The 22,017-nt window shown below is 36.1% G+C and overlaps 1 protein-coding gene across 1 annotated transcript in view; it reads left to right on the top strand.

Annotated features, from left to right (window-relative positions):
- Window positions 1-21,776, top strand: part of LOC128688896 (uncharacterized) — a 49,110-nt gene extending 27,334 nt beyond the window's left edge. The window contains exon 5 of the mRNA XM_053776927.2: window positions 3,149-21,776. Coding sequence (XP_053632902.2) covers window positions 3,149-3,880 — 732 coding nt within the window. The 3' untranslated portion in view covers window positions 3,881-21,776. The remainder of the gene's footprint in view (window positions 1-3,148) is intronic.
- The last annotated feature ends 241 nt before the right edge of the window (window positions 21,777-22,017 follow it).

Here is a 22,017-nt window from a genome sequence, read left to right as displayed (position 1 = left end):
ACGTTAGCCACTAGACCAGCTAGCCACAATAAGATTCATCCAACTAGGTATATTTCTACACCATAGGAAAGTTAGCACAGACGCCTGTGCTAACTTTCCTATGGTGTAGAAATATACCTAGTTGGATGAATCTTATTGTGGCTAGCTGGTCTAGTGGCTAACGCGACGGGCTGGAGTTTTGAGACTCTATGACCGCGGGTTCAATCCCGACCGGGGGTATGGTTTATTTGCAATCGTGTCATTACGATTTCTTAAGTCGTTTTATTCTACGATGTTTCTGTCACACTTCACAGCTTGTAATGTTGAGCATTTTCACAAATATTTTGCAAAGAAAAGGGTCTCTGCAAACAGTGAACAGCATAGTACATCCCATACAATGTACTCTCGGCTAATGATATTAATCCATTCCAGAGAGCAGAATTAATTTTCCCCATAAGAAATAATGGAAACAAATTAATCCTTTCCTGACACCCCAAAGTATGAAAAAAAAAAATTTACCACATGAAATAAACATTTTCCTACACAAAAAAAGAAGACATGCACAATTACTACTGTACCAAATAAAGAATACATGACACTTACCTTTATTGAAGATCTGGTGATGATTGATGGAATGGGAGGAGGGGAGATGATAGATGTTATAAATTTTTAGAATGGGAATCCCCTTCCATGAGGATTTTAGATAGCAAGTCCTTTTTTGGGGTTACTGCCCTTCTTTTAATGCCACTAGGACCAGCTTGAGACTCCCTGGACCTCTGTTGCACAACAAATCTGTCCATAGAGCTCTTTACCTCGCATTCCTTTAAGATTTGCCAAAATGGGCCACAACATTGTCATTGTAATAGTCACCAGCACGGCTTGCAATAGCTGTGTTAATGATTTTCATCCATAAAAGTTTGCAGTTCAACCCACTTCGCATACATTTCCTTAATCTTTGAAGTAGGCAACTTCTTCAATTTCTCTCCTCCTCTGAAGCAGTTTCCTCAGGTCTGGCCTCTTGCTGTTGCAGATGCTCTTGCAGCTCAAAAGTGGTTAGTTCTTCATTGTCCTCCTCCACCAACTCTTCCACATCCTCTCCACTAACCTCCACCCCCAAGGACTTTCCCAATGCCACAATAGATTCCACAACTAGCATAAGCTTCTCAGGGTTAGCCCCAAACCCTTCAAAATCCCTCTCTTCTACACATTCTGGCCAGTTTCCTCCAAGCAGAGTTCAAGGTCCTCTTAGTCACTCCCTCCCAAGCCTTACCCATAAGGTTTACACAACTGAGGATACTAAAGTGATCTTTCCAAAACTCTCTTGAGTATCTGAGGTCACTTCAAAGCACTTTTGAAACATAGCTTTTGTGTAGAGTATTTTGAAGTTTGAAATGACCTGCTGGTCCATGGGCTGCAGGAGAAGAGTGGTATTAGGAGGCAAAAGCTTGATCTTGATGAAGCTCATGTCCTTAGAAATTGGCTCTGCCAAGTCTGAAGGATGACCAGGAGCATTGTCTAATACCAGGAGGCACTTAAGGTCCAATTTATTTTCCAGGAGGTAATTTTTCACAGTGGGGTCAAACACATGGTGAAACCAGTCATAGAAAAAAGTCCCTAGTGACCCATGCCTTACTGTTGCCCTCCAAATCACCCACAAATTAGCCTTGAGGACATTGTTTTTCCTGAACACTCTGGGAGTTTGAGTGATACACCAATAAAGGCTTCACTTTGCAATCACCACTAGCATTACCACACAACAAAAGAATAAGCCTGTCTTTCATAGGCTTATGTCCTGGGAGTGCCTTTTCCTCCTGAGTAATGTAGGTCCTGTTTGGCATTTTCTTCCAAAACAGGCCTGTTTTGTCACAATTAAACGCTTGTTCAGGTTTCAATCCTTCAGCCTCTATGTACTCCTTGAATTCCTGCACATATTTTTCAGCCGCTTTTTGGTCCGAAATGACAGCCTCCCCATGCCTTATCACACTGTGTAGGCCACTACAACTCTTAAATCTCTCAAACCAACCTTTGCAGGCATTTTTTTAATTAAATTGTCATGCAACTTCCTATCTCCTGTTATCTGTTTTTTGTTTATCCACACCAATAACAGTCTCTCAACATCTTCGAGTACTTGCGATCTCTGTTTCAAAAACATACTTGCACCTTTTGCAAGAACAGCTTTCTTGATTGCCTTTTTGTTGGCCAAGATAGTAGCGATGGTTGATTGGGGTTTGGTATACAACCTAGCCAGCTCCGAGACACGCACTCCACTTTCGTACTTTGCAATTATCTCTTCTTTTTCAATTCCATACTAATTCTCACTGTTTTTAACACAGGGTTGGCACTAGAAGCTTTCTTGGGGCCCATGGTGACTTATTTTGCAGTTACAAGTATTAAAGACACTAGGATAGTATAAAATGTTCCGAATGTATGCATGGATGTGACCGCACTGGCTGGCTTGTAAACACTTGCACACACGGGGCAGCTGAGGCGCGCTCAGGCCACATGTGGATGCTTACTAGACGAATCACTTTGGGTGAGTTTTTCATCGTTGGCTGGGCCAAAATTTTTACGCTCAAACGCTTCGTTAGGTGGATTTAACGTTAGACGATGCTTTCGTTACCCGAGGGTCCACCGTATAACAATATGCCTCTAATCCTGTTTAATATTGGTCTGAATATTCCTTATTCTGGGTTTGGTGTTGTGTTTTGCCAAGTAAACTATAATGCTTCTTGTAAAAACAAGATAATCTTTGTAAATTAGATGTGTTCATCTTTGTAAACATACAGCATCAGTTTTTTAAAAAAAAAGACACCACAGGCAGGGCTTGAACCTGTGGTTAGAGTGTCATAAAACTCCAGACCGACGCATTAGCCACTGGACCAGTGGCTAACGAGTTGGTCTGGGTTTTTATGACTTTCTGACCGCTGGTTCAAACCCCGCCCATGATATGGTTTGTTTGCAATCGTGTCATTACAATTTCATGAGTCATCAGATTTTTGTTTGTCCTATTGTGTCTTTTTTAAGCTAGTCCCTTTGTTTCCTTCTTTTTATGTGATGCTCATACATTAACTTTGCTACAGTGTTGAGTTTAAAGTTTGTATTTTGTCACAATGTTATAAGACTTCACCAGTCTTTAAAGAAGTTTCCTAATATATTTATTTTTTTACAGATTGCCAGATTTGCTCAGAAGAACAAGAAAACTTTTGTATTTAATCTATGTGGAAGCTACGTGTGTGAAAATCATCCCAACGAATTAGCAGAACTTTTGCCATATGTGGACATCCTCTTTGGTTATGTAGAAGAGTACAAAACCTTGGATAAGTTTGTTGACCTTGAGAGAGTCTCTACCAGTCACATGATCAATCCCAATAACATATCTCATGATGTATTGCAGGTCTTAAAAGCCATTAAAGGTGAGGAGAAGATTATAAAAGACAGTAGTATTTATATATCAGAAGAACTACAAAAGGTAGCCAAACTTGAATCTTTAAAAATATCTGATAATCATTTCAGTCATAAAGATAGTGTTGTGGCTAATGGAACCACAAATGGTTTAATCAATGGTGTCATTAATGGTCACAGGATTAATTTTAATGATTCTTTATATAATGTAAGTGGTAGAAAACAGAAACTGGTGGTTGTAACTAAGGGCCCAAGTCCACTTTTGTATGTCCATAATCATGAAGTTCGAGAACGTCCTGTTCCCCCAATCTCGCCCAAAGGCATTGTAGACACAACTGGTGCAGGTGACTCATTTGTGGGAGGATTCTTGGCTGCATTGAGCACAGGGCAGCCTATTGACAAGTGTCTGGATTGTGGTACATGGACAGCTCAAAAGCTTCTGCAACAAAAGGGATGTACACTTCCTTCTTTCCCAGCCACTTTTCTTAGTCAAAATTGAGGGATATAATATCTGGCTCTAAACACTACATTTAGGACATCCTGTTATTTTATTTTTTATCTGTGAATGGTGGCAAAAGTAACTGTTGAAGCCTTCTGTATTCTCATTTATATAGTGATAACTATCTGCAGATATTTAAAATATACATCACTTATGTATTGTCTTGTTTTAGGAGGATTTTTTTTTTTTTAGGAAGATTTTCAGTGATTTAATGTAGAAGGTACATACTGTATACTTTTAAAGGGATTTTATTTTTTTATAATTGATCCAGTTGTGATTGTCTTTTACTAGATATGATTTATAATATAGCAAATTCCTCTGATTTGTTAAATCATTCATGCTAATTTCCATAACCCAAAACCTGCCACTCATTACTTGATTACTAGAATTTAATCAAATTATTTTTTCATTAATTTGTATGAATGTGGCATTATATATTTTTGCAGATATTAATATAACTATTATAATACTGTACTAATATGCATATTATTATTTGTGCTGTTGTGATAATACACAGTATTATTTATTTTATAATTTAAAATTCTTTCCATGAGCCATTACTTTTTAGGCTAACATCAGATCTTTTTAGTTTGAAGAGGTCTTTAGGGTCCACAGCCATGTAAGACTTAGGACTGACTATGAGCATACCAAAGTAAGTTAAGTATATCATTTTTTCTAGCATGAAATACAGGTCTGCCATCACAAATCCGGCATCATTGGGACCTGTAGTGTGCCAGATTATTGAGTTTACCAGATTACAGAGTGGTCAGGTTAGAATACACTTAATAAAGTTAACCAACTTGACTTACACAAAAAAGTTCATTGAACATCGGCAAAAATTGAACATTTCCACTACTTTGGACTCAATTTCAAGGTACTTTTTGCCTTGAAACCAATCAAAATCAAATATATTTCTGTAATATATTTTCCATTCTTTAAAATGAGACCAAAAAACGAGAATACAACCATAAAAACATACAAAAATTTACCGCTAAGGGGCGGCTAATGGCTGAGAAGTGAACTCCATTATTTATCGTCAGATTTTTTTCATTTTTGGTGTATGTTAAGAAGAATCTTTCCATCATACATTACCCAAGTTTCAGTAAGATGCCCAACAAACAACTGAGAGAAAAATATTTACCAAAAATCATATATGGCAAGCCCAAGCCAGGTACTGGAAGTAAGTCACTTTGGCTTTTTTGGGTTATCCTTGGTTCTCTCTACATACGCTGCTATGTACGATAATCTATGTAACTATATATGTGTATTCCTGAATAAACTTTATTCTGTTATGTTGACTGAGTACAAGAAACTGCCCATTCACCTATTTCAACTACCCAATAAAGTGGTCAGAAATTGGCAATTTGACCAATTTCACACAAATTTCAAAAGATGCTAATTTCAAAATAGGGTCCAGAATAAACATGCAGATATTCCTGGCACTAAAATAACATTTTCTCTGTACATTAGTCATGGCTCCAGGCCCCTCTTATATTACTCTTGCTTTCCATTTGGAATTTTTATTCACACAAAAGATACAAGATTTACTGTTATGCAGACTATTGCATTATTATAATAATTGTATAAATAATGTGAACCCATTCGTGACTGTGTATTGGAATTTGGACTGGCCATTCGGACACATACTGTATTGGACTATGACATCATTTGTTTACTCTTGAACATCGCCAAAGAATCGAACATTTCTGCTACTTTGAGCTCAGTTTCAGTCAAGATCATATCTATTTCTTTAATATATGTTCCATTCTATCAAATAAGAAAAAAAAAATGAGAATACAAACATAAAAACCATACGAAAATATACTGCTAAGGGTCGGCTAATGGCTAATGAACTGTTATTAATTATCCGATTTCTTTAATTTTTGGTGTATGTTAAGAAGCATCTTTTCATCATACATTGCCCAAGTTTCAATAAGATAGCCCAACAAACAACTGAGAAAAAAAAATTTACCAAAAAATCATATATGGCAAGCCCAGGCCAGGTACTAGAAATAAGTCACTTTGACTTTTTTGGGTTATCCTAGCTTCTCTATACATATGCTGCTATATATGATAATCTCTGTAGAGAAAATAGCTTTTTTGTTTCAGTTTTATGGTGCATTTTGAGTGTATATCACATCCCTGTGCTCTACTCTGTTTTCTCTAATATAAGCCCCAAGACAGGGATAGAAGAATGGTACGTTTACCCCCTGTTTTCGTAATTAATCTGTTCCAGAGAAAGTGACTAAACCTGAATCTGGCAATTTCTGAATTAATTTTCCCCATAAGGAATAATGTAAATCCAATTAATCCATTCCAGACACCCAAAAGTATTAAAAAATTAATTTTTTACATGAAATATACATTTACCTACACAGAAAACAATAAGACATGCAGAATAAAACAATAATAAAATAACACTTACCTTTATTGAAGACTTGTTGACGAGTGATGAGATGGGAGGAGGGGAGAGGATGGAGGTGTACTATTGTTTGGAAGGGGAATCCCCCTCCATAATGACTTCAGGTACCAAGTCTTTTTCTGGGGTTACTTTCCTTCTTTGTTTTTTAATGTCCCTAGGACCAGCTTGAGTCACTGGACCCCTGTTGCTCAAGAAAGTGTTCCAGAGAGGTCTGTATCTGGCATTTCTTTAAATTTCCCTTAAATAGGACACAACATTGCCATTGTACATGTTGCCAACATGGCTTGCAACAGCTTTGTCACGGTGAAGTTCATCCATAAATGTTTGCACCTCAGTCCACCTTGCACAAGTGTCCTTAATCTTTGAAGAAGGCACATTCCTCCATCTCTCTTCCTCCTCCTCTGAAGTAGTTTCCTGAGCTGTGGTCTGTTGCTGTTGCAGATGAAGGTCTTGCAGCTCTGTAGTGGTTAGCTCTTCATCATGGTCCTCCACCAACTCTTCCCCATCCTTGAAACTCGCATCCAACCCCATGGAATTCCCCAATGCCGCAATAGTACTTTCCACAACTGGCATAGGCTCGTCAGGGTCAGCCCCCAATCCCTTCAAAATCCCCTCTCTTGGACACATTCTGGCCACAGTTTTCTCCAAACAGAGTTCAAAGTCCTGGAAGTTACTCTCTCCCAAGCTGGTATAAGGCTTATGCAATGGAGGATATTGAAGTGATCTTTCCAGAACTCTCTTAGGGTCAATTCAGTTTCTGAGGTCACTTCAAAACACTTTTGAAACACTGGTGTACAGTTTTTTGAAGTTTGAAAATACTGAATGCCTTCCACATCCCCCCCCCCCCCAGGCGCTGTATAATCCTCCGGGTTTAGCGCTTCCCCTTGATTATTATAATAATAATCTGTCGAGCCACTTGGTATTATGCCAAATATTATTCATTATGGAGTATTTAACGTGTTTTTATGTCATTTATATTGTTTATTATGTCATATTAGATCAGTTGTGATAAGCAAATAAGCCATAGTGTTGATATTAGTGTAATAATAAAGCATATTTCCCTGCATCGTGAAACTGAGCTCATGGCAACCGACAGTGGCTTGAAAGCCACCTTATCTTTTATGGACAGTGTACTGTGTATGTGATTTACTCAACGAGAATCATTTATCCGTTGGAACCGTGGCTAGGTCTAAAAGTGAGCAGGTTATAACCATAAATGGAGAAAAAGAAATTGGAATGACTTATGCAGGAAGTAGTGCCACCAAACAGTAACAGCAGGTTGGTGTGGCAACCCTGGAAATTTGAAATTATACTAGCCAGAATTAGTGCTGAATAACTGATGGAACTGGATGTCTGCCGGATTTGTGATGGCGGACCTGTAATTAGAAAAAAAGACAAAAGGCTTGTATCACTATATTCTTCTAGGACATACTTAGCAAAGTACTAAGTGATGTTTATAAAAATGTATGACTATTGATGTAAGAGAGAAGTGCATAGCAAATATTGTTTTGTTACTTAATTTTGCTGGTAAGCAATAATAATAATATGTTTAGATTTATTTATCAACCCACATAAATAAATTTACTCATTAAAACATGCAATACCTTTTTTTTTTTTTAACACTGGCCTTGTGCCACCGAGGTAGGGTGACACAAAGGAGATGCTTTCACTGTCACACCTGGGTATATTTGAGAGATGGTTCTTGCTTCAAGGGCTTTATCAGTCTAATAGAGGAGGATAAGAGAGGAGCCTTTTGTAAAGGAGGAAGAAGTGAAGCAAATTAGCAGGTAGTATGCTAAAACCATTAGGAATTTTAAAAGCTTGTATGATAAATTCATAACAGATGACAGACCACTATGAGCGTAAGTTTTATTTCCGAAACTAAAAATCGGTACATGTATTTATAAGACAGCGAGAGTGTAAATGATGGTGAAAGAGTTTCTTTTTTGGGTAACCTTACCTCGGTGGGAGACGACCAGTGTGTTAAAAAAAATGTATTTACAAATAAGTAATTCCTGGTAGTAGGTGGTAGACAGCAACCACCCAGGGAGATACTACTGTCCTACAAAGTGAGTGTAAAGCAGAAACCTGTAATTGTTTTACATGATGGTAGGATTCCTGGTGTCTTTTTTCTGTCTCATAAACATGCAAGGTTTTAGGTACACCTTGCTACTTCTGCTTATACTTAGGTCACACTACACATACATGTATGAGCATTTATATACACACTCCCTCTGGGTTTTCTTCTATTTTCTTACTAGTTCTTGTTCTTTTTTATTTCTGCTCATCTTCATGGGAAAGTGGACAGAATTCTTCCTCCGTAAACCATGAGTGTCGTAAGATGTGACTAAAATGCCGGGAGCAAGGGGCTAGTAACCCTTTCTCCTGTACACATTACTAAATTTAACTCTTTCAGGGTCCGTGCCATAGATCTACAGCTTTACGTTCAGGGTCCGAACAGTAGATCTACGCCATGAGCTCAGCTCACTCTGATAAGCTGTGAGCAGTAAATTTGGGCCTAGATATGAGAGAATGCATCTATGTTGTATGTGTGCACCACATAAAATAAATCCTGCAGCACACAATGCATAATGAGAGAAAAATACTGAGACTGTAATTTTCGATTAAAACGGCAACTTTGCAGTGTTTTTTCGTATGTTTTTTATAGTTGTATTTGCAATTTCTTGGTCTCATTTGATAGAATGGAAGATATACTACAGAAATAGAGATGATTTTGATTGGTTTTAATGCTGGAAATGGCTTGAAACTGAGCTCAAAGTAGTGGAAATGTTAAATTTTTGCCGATGTTCAAGAGTAAACAAATGACCTCACAAGTCTAATACATGACAGCTGGTGGGTCTGATATACATTCACAAATGTGGTAATATTATTTATACAATTATTACAGTATTGCATAACAGAAATCTTCTATTTTTTGGTTTGAATAAAAATTCATTATGTGAATAAAAAATCAAAATGGGAACATAACTAATGAACAGAGGAAATGTTAGTTTAGTGCCAGGAATGCCTGCATTGTTTATTTTGGACCCTATTTTTAACTTTGCATTAAATTGGCTAAATTACCAATTTCCAGTCACTTTATTTTGTTGTTGAAACAGTCGACTTGGCGATTTCTTGTGCTCAATCAATAGAATAGAAGTAATACTAGTGAAATAGCTAAGAATTTGGTTGACTGGAATACGTATTGTAATTGCCCTAAAATGGGAGTCAAAGTCAGCAAAATCGCCGATGCGTAAATATCGCTGACACATCAAAATTTGCGAGAGCATAATTTTGTCAGTTTTCCATCAAATTTCATACTTTTTGTTTTATTACCTTCAGAAAAAGATTCTCTACCATTTCATAAGAAAAAATAACAAAATTATTTTTTGGATATTTCTTTGACCCTGGTGCACACTTTAAAATTTGGCCTCTGTACCCTGAAAGGGTTTAAAAAGAAAAACTTTTTTCTTTTTTAAAAACATTTTTTTTGTTTTTCTTTTCAAAAAAAAAAAACTCATTTTCTTGAAAAAAAAAAACTTTTTTTTTTTTTTTGTTTTAGGTCACCCTGCCTTGGTGGGATATGGCTGGTTTGATGAAAAAAAAAAAATGGGTAATTTCAGGTTTTCTACCAGGCTAGTCCTTGAGACTAAGGACTTGAGCTTTGATGATAGATTTTAAAAAATGATAGCTTAAAGAGCTTGTATTGTATCTTGTGGTCACAACATGCATGATACATAGGTATTGGCATTGTGAATACAGACAGTTTGGAAGGGATAGGATCATGATAAGGCTAATAAGCCAGTGGAACATCACCAGGGAATATAGCAACAGAGACAAACTCCTTGCAGGAATTCCAGTGTAAATAGTATACAAAAAAAAAGACCTTAAGAATAATGAGGAATTGATGGTTAAATGATGAGGTTCAGGAACTAAAATTTAAACTCTGCAAACATAGGTGAGTACACCTTGGGTCACTGAACATGCCACTAGTCTTATTATCAGACATTGTCACAATTCCCTAGCTTATTTGCTGTATTGTGGGTTTTGATTTGCTGTACGTGAAATAGGCAAATACTTGGTCCCTCATTGATCTCATTTGGATATTGTGTGTTTACCCCATTCAAAGTGAATCTTGCAGAATCTCATGTAAAAAAAAAATTATTAGAAAGTGTGAATCATTCATAAGGGTTTGAATATTAGTTTTACTATCAATTAAAGGGATTAATTTCTGTGTATTGTGTGTTTATTTTTCTTCATTCACTGATTAGCCGGTATACATCATACATTACTAGAAAACAGAGAAGTGAAAAATAATCATCTTGCATGTGTGGTAAGATATTAAAGATATGTTGTATAAATAAGCCTAGAGAGATTTGAGACTTACGAAATCGTAATGACACGATTGCAAACAAACCATACCATGGGCAGGGTTAGAACTTGCTAGCTAGCCCAGTGGCTAACTCGATGGTCTGGAGTTTTGAAACTCTCTGACCGCGGGTTCTAATGCTGCCCGTAGTATGGTTTGAGATTTAAGATTTATCTCTTAAAAAAAAATTCTTATTAAGATAGCCTATGACTTCTCTCGTATTTTTAATGGCCAATTTATTGTTTCTTGTCACTTCTGATTGAGTACTTAACATACAAAAATAAAAAGGTGAAGCAGATAAATATGAAAATTACTATACTGGTACAACATTTACAAAATAAAGATATGTTAGACACAAAATAGGGTAGGGTGCTAAAGGACATCTAATTTTGATAACAAAGAATGGTTGGTAATGTAATAAGATTGTAGTAATAGAGTTTCACCAAAGAAAGGGGACCATGAAGATTTTTTAAAATTTCGTTTTTGCATTAGTGTTGTCTCTGTCATTTATTAAAATACCTTGTACTGCACTTGCAAATGTACATACTTTTTATTATATCACTGTCTTGTTTTACATATTTTTTGTATTATTGAAAAATGTTTTAATTGGTGATAATTTCTGAAACTTGAAAATGAGGTTGAAGAAAATTATTAATGCACTCGAGCAATAATTATAGCAGTGTTGATGTCATTAAGTGTATGAGGTGAGTGATAACAATTTAAAAAACAAAAATCACAATTTTATACAAAATGAAAGATGACAGTAAAAATGCCAAGACAGAATTATACATCTAGTAAAAGAAAATATCTCGCTTTGCATATTCTGAACAGTTTAGTTAGCTTAGTGTACAGTACTGTACTTGTAAGCCAGTCAAGAACTAATAATTAAAGAAAAAATCCCATGTCAAGATACTATGGATGACAAGATATCAGCCATTTTTCTGCCTATAGAGAGCATTGCCTTGGCAGGAAGTGTAGTAGTCAGTCATTGATAAAATTATAATAAAGTAAAGGACAGTATGCAGGTAGTGGTAACAGTGCTTTATTTTTATACAGATAACTTTTGAGATTAGTTTGGCATTGTTCAACCATGGATATAATATCACCCTTGTCATTTATGTTTTTGACCTTCAAAAATATGGGCAAAATTTTTAATTATTGATATTTATCACATTTCAGTTTCCAGTACAGTGTACGATAACCTCAATACAGTATTGGACTTAAACATAGCATATTGACTGACTAAGAGTTATGTTAAGGATTGATGGTTGTTGTTAACACCTCTTGTATAAGTGGCAAAAATAATATGCTTTCAGTAATGTTGTGTAATGACACTAGCAATTCTAAATATTTTGAATCTAACAAATAAGTTTCTTTTTTTGGAATGCTGTTTATGTATATTGTTGTTTTAAAAGGCCATAATACTTGTGTTCATGGCTAGTTGGATAGCACTGATAAAAATTGAATATACTCTAGCTTGAAAGAATGAATATAAAGTTTAGCTTTGGGTTTTAAGAACAAGTATTATTTTTGTCCACAGTTTTTTCTTCATGAATATACACAAGTAAATCTGTCTATACATGAAATTGAGAAGGGGAAATAAAAGTCAACTGTCATTTTGCCATAATTTGATGCACTAACAAAAAGGTTGTCAGTGGCAAGATTTTTATGTATCAATGAAGTGTCAGTGTGTCTAATATAATATAATTTTGCAAGTAGTGCAATATCTTATATAAAAAATAAATTTATTAGTGTTACTGACTAGGGCTGTGAAAATTTCCTTGGCTAATGCATGTGTTTTTATTGGTTTGCAATTTTAAGATAAGTTAATTAGATTGTAAAAGAATGTGGTATGAGAATGTTTTTTAGTTAACTTCACACTCAAATTTAATTTTGTAACTGTATGAAATGTATTTAACCCTTTGACTGTTTTGGTTGTATATATACGTGTTAAGAGCCAGTGTTTTGGACGTATATACAGTGGTCCCTCGTTGTTCATAATTAATCCGTTCCTGGAGCCATTACTATAAACAAAATTTACGATTTACGAATCAATTTTCCCCATAAGAAATAATGTAAATACAATTAATCCGTTCCTGACACCCAGAAGTATTAAAACAAAAAAAATTTTAACATGAAATATATATGTAGTACATAAACAATACAATGGGAAATGATGAATGAAACATTAACAGCATAACACTTACCTTTATTGGAGATTCTTCTTAGTGTATGGGAGACTGGAGGAGGAGAGAGAGTGGATTATTTATAGTTTGGAAGGGGAATCCCCTTCCATCAACACCTCAGGTACCATTTGCTTTTCTGGGGTTGCTTCTCTTCTCTGTTTCTTAATGCCACTAGGACCACCTTGAGAGTCACTGGAGTCCTGTCTCACAAAATAACTGTGGAGAAAGCTCTGTTTCTGGCGTCTCTTTAACACTTCCCTAAAATGGCCCAAGACTTTGTCACTGTACATGTTGCCAACCTGGCTTGCAACAACCTTGTTAGGGTGATGTTTCTCCATAAAGCTTTCCATCTTACCCCACATAGTAAAAATCTCTTCAATTTCTGAAGAAGGCACCTTCTTCCATCTCTCTTCCTCCTCCTCTGCAGCAAGATTCTGAGCTGCGATGTGTTGCTCTTCCTGCTGAAGCTCTTGCAGCTCCTCAGTGGTGAGCTCTTCATTGTGGTCTTCCACCAATTCTTCCACATCCTCCAAACTCACATCCAACCCCATGGAACTCCCCAGTGCCACAATTGATTTTACAACAGACATAGGCTCATTAGGGTCAGTCCCAAATCCTTCAAAATCCCTCTTGTCAACACAATCTGGCCACAATTTTCTCCAGGCAGAGTTCAAAGTCCTGGTAGTCACTCCCTCCCAAGCTATACCTATAAGGGTTATGCAGTGGAGGATGCTGAAGTGTTCTCTCCAAAATTCCCTTAGGGTCAAGTGAGTGTCTGTGGTCACAGTCAAGCACCTGTGAAACATTGCTTTTTTGTAGAGTTTTTTAAAGTTTGCAATAACCTGCTGGTCCATGGGTTGGAGGAGAGGAGTGGTATTTGGGGGCAAGAACTTTACTGTGATGAACCCAAACTCCTCGAAAATTAGGTCATCCAAGTTTGGAGGATGAGCAGGTGCATTGTCCATTACTAGCACGCACTTGAGATCCAATTTCTTTTCCAGGAGATACTCCTTCACACTAGGGCCAAACACTTCATTGAACCACTTGACGAAAATTTCCCTCGTGACCCATGCCTTACTATTAGATTTCCAAAACACACACAATTTACTCTTCATAACATTGTTTTTCCTGAACACTCTGGGATTTTCAGAATGGTACACTAGTAATGGCTTCACTTTGAAATCCCCACTAGCATTAGTGCAGAACATTAGCGTCAGCCTGTCTTTCATAGGCTTATGTCCTGGCATTGCCTTTTCCTCTTGTGTAATGAAGGTCCTCTTTGGCATTTTCTTCCAAAAGAGGCCTGTTTCGTCACAATTGAACACTTTTTCAGGTTTCAGTCGTTCACTGTTTATGTACTCCTGGAATTCATGCACATATTTTTCAGCCGCCTTGTGGTCCGAACTGGCAGCCTCACCATGCCTTACCACACTGTGTATGCCAGTACGGTTCTTAAATCTCTCAAACCAGCCTTTGCTGGCCTTAAATTCACTCACTTTACCACTATTTGCAGGCAATTTCTTTACCAAATCTTTATGCAACTGCCTAGCCTTTTCACAAATAAACAGTCATAAGAGTATCTCCTGCTAATTGTTTCTAATTTATCCACACCAATAATAACTTCTCAACCTCTTCCAGTACTGGTGATCTCATTTTTATCAGCATAGTTACTTCCTTTGCAACAACAGCATCCTTTATTTCATTTTTCTTGGCCACTATGGAACATAAGGTTGTGTAGGGTTTCTTATACATCCTGGACAGTTCGGCCACACTTGTACCACTCTCATATTGTTCAATGATGGTTTTCTTAAATTCAATCGTATTTCTCACCTTCTTTACCACAGGCTTGGCACTAGGAGCTTTCTTTGGAGCCATGGTAGCTTATTTAGTACTTGCAAGCACTAAAATAAATGGAATATTATGAAATATTTCGCTGGAGCACGCGAGGGGACCTTCGCTCACTGGTAAACAATGCCAGACTGGCTGCCGCCCTGGCTCACGCCGTGCATACGCGTCCCGGACGAACTACGACTCACGAGTCAACCTATGAAAAGCGAGTCCATGTTTATATGAAAATACCCCTATGATTGGCGAATTTTACGATTGCCGGGAACTACGAAAAGCGGGGGACCACTGTATACTCAATAATTCTAGCAGCTTCAAATCAAGCAGGAGAAAGCTGGTAGGCCCACATGTGAGAGAATGGGTCTGTGTGGTCAGTGTGCACCACATAAAAAAAATCCTGCAGCACGCAGTGCATAATGAGGAAAAAAAAACTGACTTGTTTTTTGGATTAAAATGCCGACTTTGAGGTGTATTTTTGTATAGAATTTGTCGTTGTATTCTTGTTTTCATGGTCTCGCATGATAAAATGGAAAACATATTGCAGAAATAGAGATGATATTGATTAGTTTCACGATGAAAACGACCTTGAAATTAAGCTCAAAGTAGCGGAAATGTTCGATTTTTACCAGTGTTCAAGAGTAAGCAAATCGCACCACACGTCCAAAATACACGTCAAATGGGGAGTCTAATATTCTTTCACTAGTGCACTGATATTATTTATAACATTTGTACAATAATGCAGTAGTCTTCATAACAGTAAATTTTATATTTTTTGTATGAATAAAAACTCAAAATAGAAAGCAATAGTAATATAAGAGGGGTCTAGAGACATGACTAATGAACAGAGGATGTTATTTTAGTGCCAAGAATGTCTACATTGTTTATTCTGGGCCCTATTTTGAAATTGGCATCTTTTTTAATTTGCGTGAAATTGGCCAAATTGCCAATTTCTGACTACTTTATTGGGTAGTTCAAATCAGTAAATGGGCAGTTTCTTGTACTCAGTTGATAGAAAAAATGGAGTTCTAAAGAAATACCTTTGAGTTTGGTCAACTGGAACAACGGAATTGGCCAAAAACAGGGCTCAAAGTTGGCGAAATCGCTGATGCGTATATGTCGCCGAGACCACTAACTTTGCGGGAGTGTAATTCCGTGAGTTTTCGACCAAATTTCATACTTTTGGTGTCATTACTATTGGGAAAAGATTTTCTATTATTTCATTAGTTTTTTTTTTCCCCCTTCAAAAATTTTGCGACAGAATGAGTTTCAGAAAGGGGCTTGCAACAGTCAAAGGGTTAAGAAGCAGTTGCATATATCTGTCTATCTATATGTCTTTATTGACTTGTTTCCTATAGGAAAATCACTTTCTCAAGCACAGGACATTTCTAGGTTACTGAATAAGTCCACCTGCAGTTATCAGTTTGAAATATTAAATTTTTTTTAAGATTTAATTTATATAATGAGATATGTATAAGAGTTAGAAATGTCTTTCTTTCTGTTTAATAATCTTTTGAAACTTGTACATAGATTAAAATGTATAGTGAAAACATTTTCATAGGAAATTATTCAAGTTCCACATCATTTTGTATAGAACACATAGTGGCCTTAGTATTTGTTCTTCATGGCTACTATATACTCTAAGTATATAGATGTAACATTAGTTTTAGGTTTTCTGTTAATATAAATATATAGGTTTTATTCATTATTCTGGCAAAAAAGCCAGTGTAATGATTAATAGTTTCTTGCTGCTGTAAGGTAGTTTTAACATTACCACCATTACAAAAATGGCTGTGGGACTCTCACTTGTTCAGTCGGCAGTAGTGGTGTACCAGAGTGTATGGCAAGCTCTACAAAAATAATAATGATTGTGTAAGAGAATAACTGGGACACTGATCACTGATGTTCACTGCATTAATATATTGCACTGGAGCTGTGAAGGATAATATTAATTGTTCATACTGGTTATTCATCCTTAGATTGTTGTTGTAGATAGGTATCATTAATGTATACAGACAAGTATGTAAGACATAGTATATCAGTTATGGTGTTTTATTTAAAAAATGTTCATCTTGATGGAAGAAACATTTTCTAAATATAATTCCTTAACTGGCACATTGTGTCTTTCTCTTGTGTTATTTGGCTTGCTGAATGTGGGTTCATTGACAGAATTGTTGTTTTGAAAGAAAATATTTCAGTCAGAATATGAGATCACAGTTTATATTTATGGTTATATTAGATTTTTTTAGTAAACTATGAGGAATGAATCTTGGGTGCAATACTTATGATTTGTTGATAAAGTGAAAACTCTTGTATGTTGTATGAATAATTGCTTGAGAATTTGGTAGTGTGTAAGAATTTGTTACTATTGAATGTACATAGCTGAACTGAACAGAAAATTACTGTTAAGTACATAACTGGTAAGTGCATGATTTTCTGACTGGTGTTATAACACATTATTGCTAAAAGGATCTCAGTATTTTACTAAGATTTCAGAACAGATAATTATTTTTTATGAAAGTCCAATTCAATTGACAAAAAACTAGGCTACATCACAGGGAATTATTTGATTGATATAATTTCCGGTATTTTTATAGTTTACCAGCTCTGTAGTGTCATGCCCTTAACTGGGCGTGTTATAGGTTCACAAGAAAATGGAAAGAGAAAGACATACTTGAGTTGTACCATTTATTGTGTAGGAGAATGTGGATAGAGAGAGTTGCAGTAATTCATCCACACGCCATTACTCCTGCGTTTGAACCAGCTTAATCTAGCCCTCAGGAACTGATGCACAGCAGCTTTGAGTCATCCATAGTGCCTGTTTAGACATTTACTAACAAGTGATACACATACCAGTACAGCATTACAAATACTATTGACAAACCTGTCGCCTACAGATTGTCTTGATGCAGTTGGTGGACTGCTGCAAGCACTGAATCAACAAAGAAAAGCAGTAGTTTAATCTGGTGAAAATGTGAGTTTTACTAAACAAATATCATATTGTATTCCACTAGAACTGGGTACCAGACACATTCTCAGCACTCACTTGCTGATAAACTTGTTGCCAAGATTTTGGAGGACATGGTCATCACTCCAAGCAATTCCCCATTGATCCTTATACAGTGGACCCCCGGTTAATGATATTTTTTCACTCCAGAAGTATGTTCAGGTGCCAGTACTGACCGAATTTGTTCCCATAAGAAATATTGTGAAGTAGATTAGTCCATTTCAGACCCCCAAACATACACGTACAAACGCACTTACATAAATACTTACATAATTGGTCGCATTCGGAGGTAATCGTTATGCGGGGGTCCACTGTATACAGAATGAAACATGGTGCCCCATTGTTGATTTTGTCGACTCATTGCAATGACTTTACCAGATCATTTCTGCTACCTGTTTTGAGTAACTTGCTATGGAACATCAGTGGCAACAAGTTTTCTTGGTGTTCAATTTGTTACAGGGGTTTTGGCAAATCCCTCTTCTCAAGGAAACCCAAATGTTAACAGCCTTCTTCACCCCTACAGGTCATTATCACTTGCTCACATGGCATTTGGGTTAAAGTCAAACCCTATCACATTCAAGTCTCTTGATGAACATCTTTAGGAGTCTCATTGGTAAATTACTGATGGTGTACTGCGATAATGTGATCGCTGTCAATCACACCATAAAGACACATCTAAAGAGATTGGACTTGTTTGTAGAGAAACTAGGTGACACTAACTTAAAGATGGAGCTCTCTAAGTGTCAGTGCCTGAAGTCACTCCTAGAGGGTTTACAACTGACCATAGTAAAGTAGCTGCTATTCAAAATTTCCCCAAACTACACACTGCTGAATCCATAACATCATTCATTGGCTTAGAAGGATTCTGCAGATCATGGGAAATTTTTTATCTATTGCAGCTTCCTAAGCAGGGTTACTTATGAAAGATGCTCCATTCAGATGGACCTGCAGTCAAGAACAAGTATTTCAAACACTTGAGTCAAAGTTCACCTCTGTTCCTGTTTTTACATTTCCCAAGTTTGAGAAACCTTTTTACCTGATTACAGATGCTAGTACCATTGGCAGGGGTGTTGTCATAGCATAAAAGACATGGCAAGTATAAAGCTGTTGCATTTGCCAGTTTATTCTTAAGCTGAATGAAATTACAGTACTCAGTTACTGAACAGGTAGCATTAGACATTATTTGGGCTCTAAAATATTTTCAAGACATCATTTACCAGTAACCAGTCCATATCCTGTTTCAGAATAAACAACCAAATGGGTGTTTGGCAAGATGGTCTTTGACCATCCAGGAGTTCAGTCTCACTGTTGCCACCAATTTGTCATGCCTTCAACTGGTCATGTGGGTTCACCAGACAACAGAAAGAGACACATGTACTTGAGTTCTGCCATTTAGTGTACAGGAGAATGTGAACATGGATAGTCACAGTAATATATCCAAATGCTATTCTTGGGTTTTCACTGACCTGATTAAGCCCTCAGGGGCAATACGAGTCATACATAGCATCTGTCTTTTAGGAAGTTTACTGAATACATTAAACAGTTACTAACAGACGATACACATACCAGTGCAAAATCACTCGTACTACTGACAGCAATTTTTGTATGGTTTATAGCTGTATAGTCCTTGTGGCTTAGCACTTCTTTTTGATTATAATAATAATAATGTATGGTTTATAGTTACAAGGTGCTCAAGTAATGTTCAAGTGATGTAGGATAGTTTGTTTAGTTGCAAATTTTATGTATTTACCAAGGCCAACAAATTAAGTGTTAAACATGTAACACTAAATACACATCATTTTACTTTTTAAAAGGTAGGAAAATGTGTATTTGATGTTAAATCTTATATCAAGGCTAATGAAATGGGGTATTATATATAGTATAACACATAATATCTTTTAATTGTTGCTATACCTGTCTTAGAACATTCTTGCCTTACCCATACATGGCATAAATACTGAATGTTTAAGGAACTTGATATAAATAGATGTCTGGTAATTAATTTTTTTATAAGTGTTACATCAGTTGACTTTAGTAAAACATGCCTATTTTCTAAGAACTTGCATATATTTTTGATATTATGGTGTTGCTTATGTACAGGAAATAAATAATTATTCAGAAGTAATGACAGTTATTCTGACAAGCTCACATTTTGGGGATATTTTCTCATCACACTCCAAGGTTGTCCCAGAGTTTTCAGAAAATTATTGATAAGAAATTTAAACTCATTCCATAATTTTTCATAAGGCTGTATTTCACTTAGGCTTAGAAAATTAAATGTGTGTATTTGTCAGAAAATGTAATGAAAAATAAAGATATAAAGATCTTTATTTTTATATATAATATTAGTGGTACTGTACAAGAAAATCTTTTATTTAATGAACTATTGAAACAGTTCACCAGAACAATTTTTTCTTTAAGCTCCTCAGACTAAAAAATTTGAGCTGTTGGGCATACCTGACCTTTCTTTCATAAATTATTTATATAATAATGATTAGCAAATGTAAAACTTTCATTTGCTAATAATTACAGTTGCATATTATTTTCCATCTGTCCTCTAAGCAATTTGTTTTTATGAACATTGCAGTTTTTATGTTAACTTGTTTTTACATAGGGAGCAAGCTTTATCACTTATGAAGTTCAGCATCTCCACTTGTTTTTAGAATAATTTTATAAATGTAATAGTTATTTCATAAAGTACATTGTGGGTTGGTTCCAATAATAACAACTTTAATAGGTCATGATTTCAGGCAAAAGAAATATAGGCTGACAATTTGTTAAATGTTCTTATACAATGGATACTATTAATGATTGTGTTATTTTGTATGTGTAATAGTGACTGATTGTAGGCCAGAATGTTGAGGCTTTATGGGAAAATGTCGTTTTTAAATAAATAAGATGAGCAACCATGTTAAAAAGAGATGATAGTGTAGTGGTGTGGAATAATACATTGTCTTCAGTTCAGTGATGTTATGTAAACTGAAGGTTGCTTGTTCAGCATTGAAGTATCAGCATTTGCTTTGTGTATGAACTACATTTTGCATGTGTGAGGGAAATAAGAATGACTGAGTGTGATAGAAAGTACTGTATGCTTTATTGCTTTGAAGTGTTTAATAAACTTAAGAAATTTGAACTTCCTCACAGACTCTTCCATTTATAATATAATTATTACAAAGTGTGAATGGCTGCAATTTTTGAAAATAGATAATTCACCATTATATATACAGTGTGCTCACCTATTTGTGGTTGCATGAGTTAAGTCTCAGCTTCTGGCCTTGTGCCTCTGCTGGGGCCTACTGGGTTTTCTCTCTCCTGCCTCTATGAGCCTTGTCATACCTCTTATTAAAATTATGTATGAATCTTGCCTCTGCCATTTCATTGCATATATTGTTCCACTTCCTCACCACTTTAAGTATTTCCTAACAATTCTGTGACTCGCCTGCATTTTAAACTTCAAGCTATGCACTCTTGTACCTGACACCCACCTCTTGAACAGACTTGCCCTGTTCACCTTGTCAGTTCATCAGTATTTTGTACACTGTAATCATATCATCCCATGGTTCTTTTGTCCTCGCATGCTGTAAGACTTAGTTTATCCTTATAGATCCTTTACCTTAGCTCTGGAACTAGTTTTGTTACAAATCCTTGCATTTTCTCCAGCATCTTGACATGCTTTATGGGATACGAGTTCCATACTGGTGCTGCATGATAGGCTGACAAATGCTATATTAAGTGTCGTAAATGACAACTGGTTGAGGTGCCTGAAAGCTACCCATAAATTCTCCAGTCTAGCATTTTTTGAGGCTATTGTTCAGGTTGTGTATGCCTCAAGTCACTCCCCCCTCACTCTCTCTCTTTGTCTCTCTCTCTCTTTGTCTTTTTCTCTTTCTCTTTCTCTCTGTCTTTTTCTCTTTCTCTTTCTCTCTCTTTGTCTTTTTCCTCTTTCTCTTTCTCTCTCTTTGCCTTTTTCTCTTTCTCTTTCTCTCTCTTTGTCTTTTTCTCTTTCTCTTTCTCTCTCTTTGTCTTTTTCTCTTTCTCTTTATATATTTTTTTTTTTTTTTTTTTTTTTTTTTTACACAGGGTTTGACAAGGTTAAGGATCCCTAGCTTTATTGACAGCTATTTACAGGTTAAGGATTCCTAACTTTATTGGCAAGCTAAGAGCTGTTACCTACATCAGCTCATTTGAAAGCATTTTTATTGTTATGAGACATACAAGTAGGGAACAGGATGAAGTTGGAGCCATCTGTGGGCCAGCATTTTCATTTGATCAACTGACGTTATCTCGTTGACATCATTATGCTGTACGAAT

This window comes from Cherax quadricarinatus, chromosome 1 (assembly GCF_038502225.1).
Source record: "Cherax quadricarinatus isolate ZL_2023a chromosome 1, ASM3850222v1, whole genome shotgun sequence".
NCBI lineage: Eukaryota > Metazoa > Arthropoda > Malacostraca > Decapoda > Parastacidae > Cherax > Cherax quadricarinatus.
The sequence above is the reverse complement of the archived record's forward strand: the minus strand, read 5'-3'. Positions and strand labels throughout refer to the sequence as shown.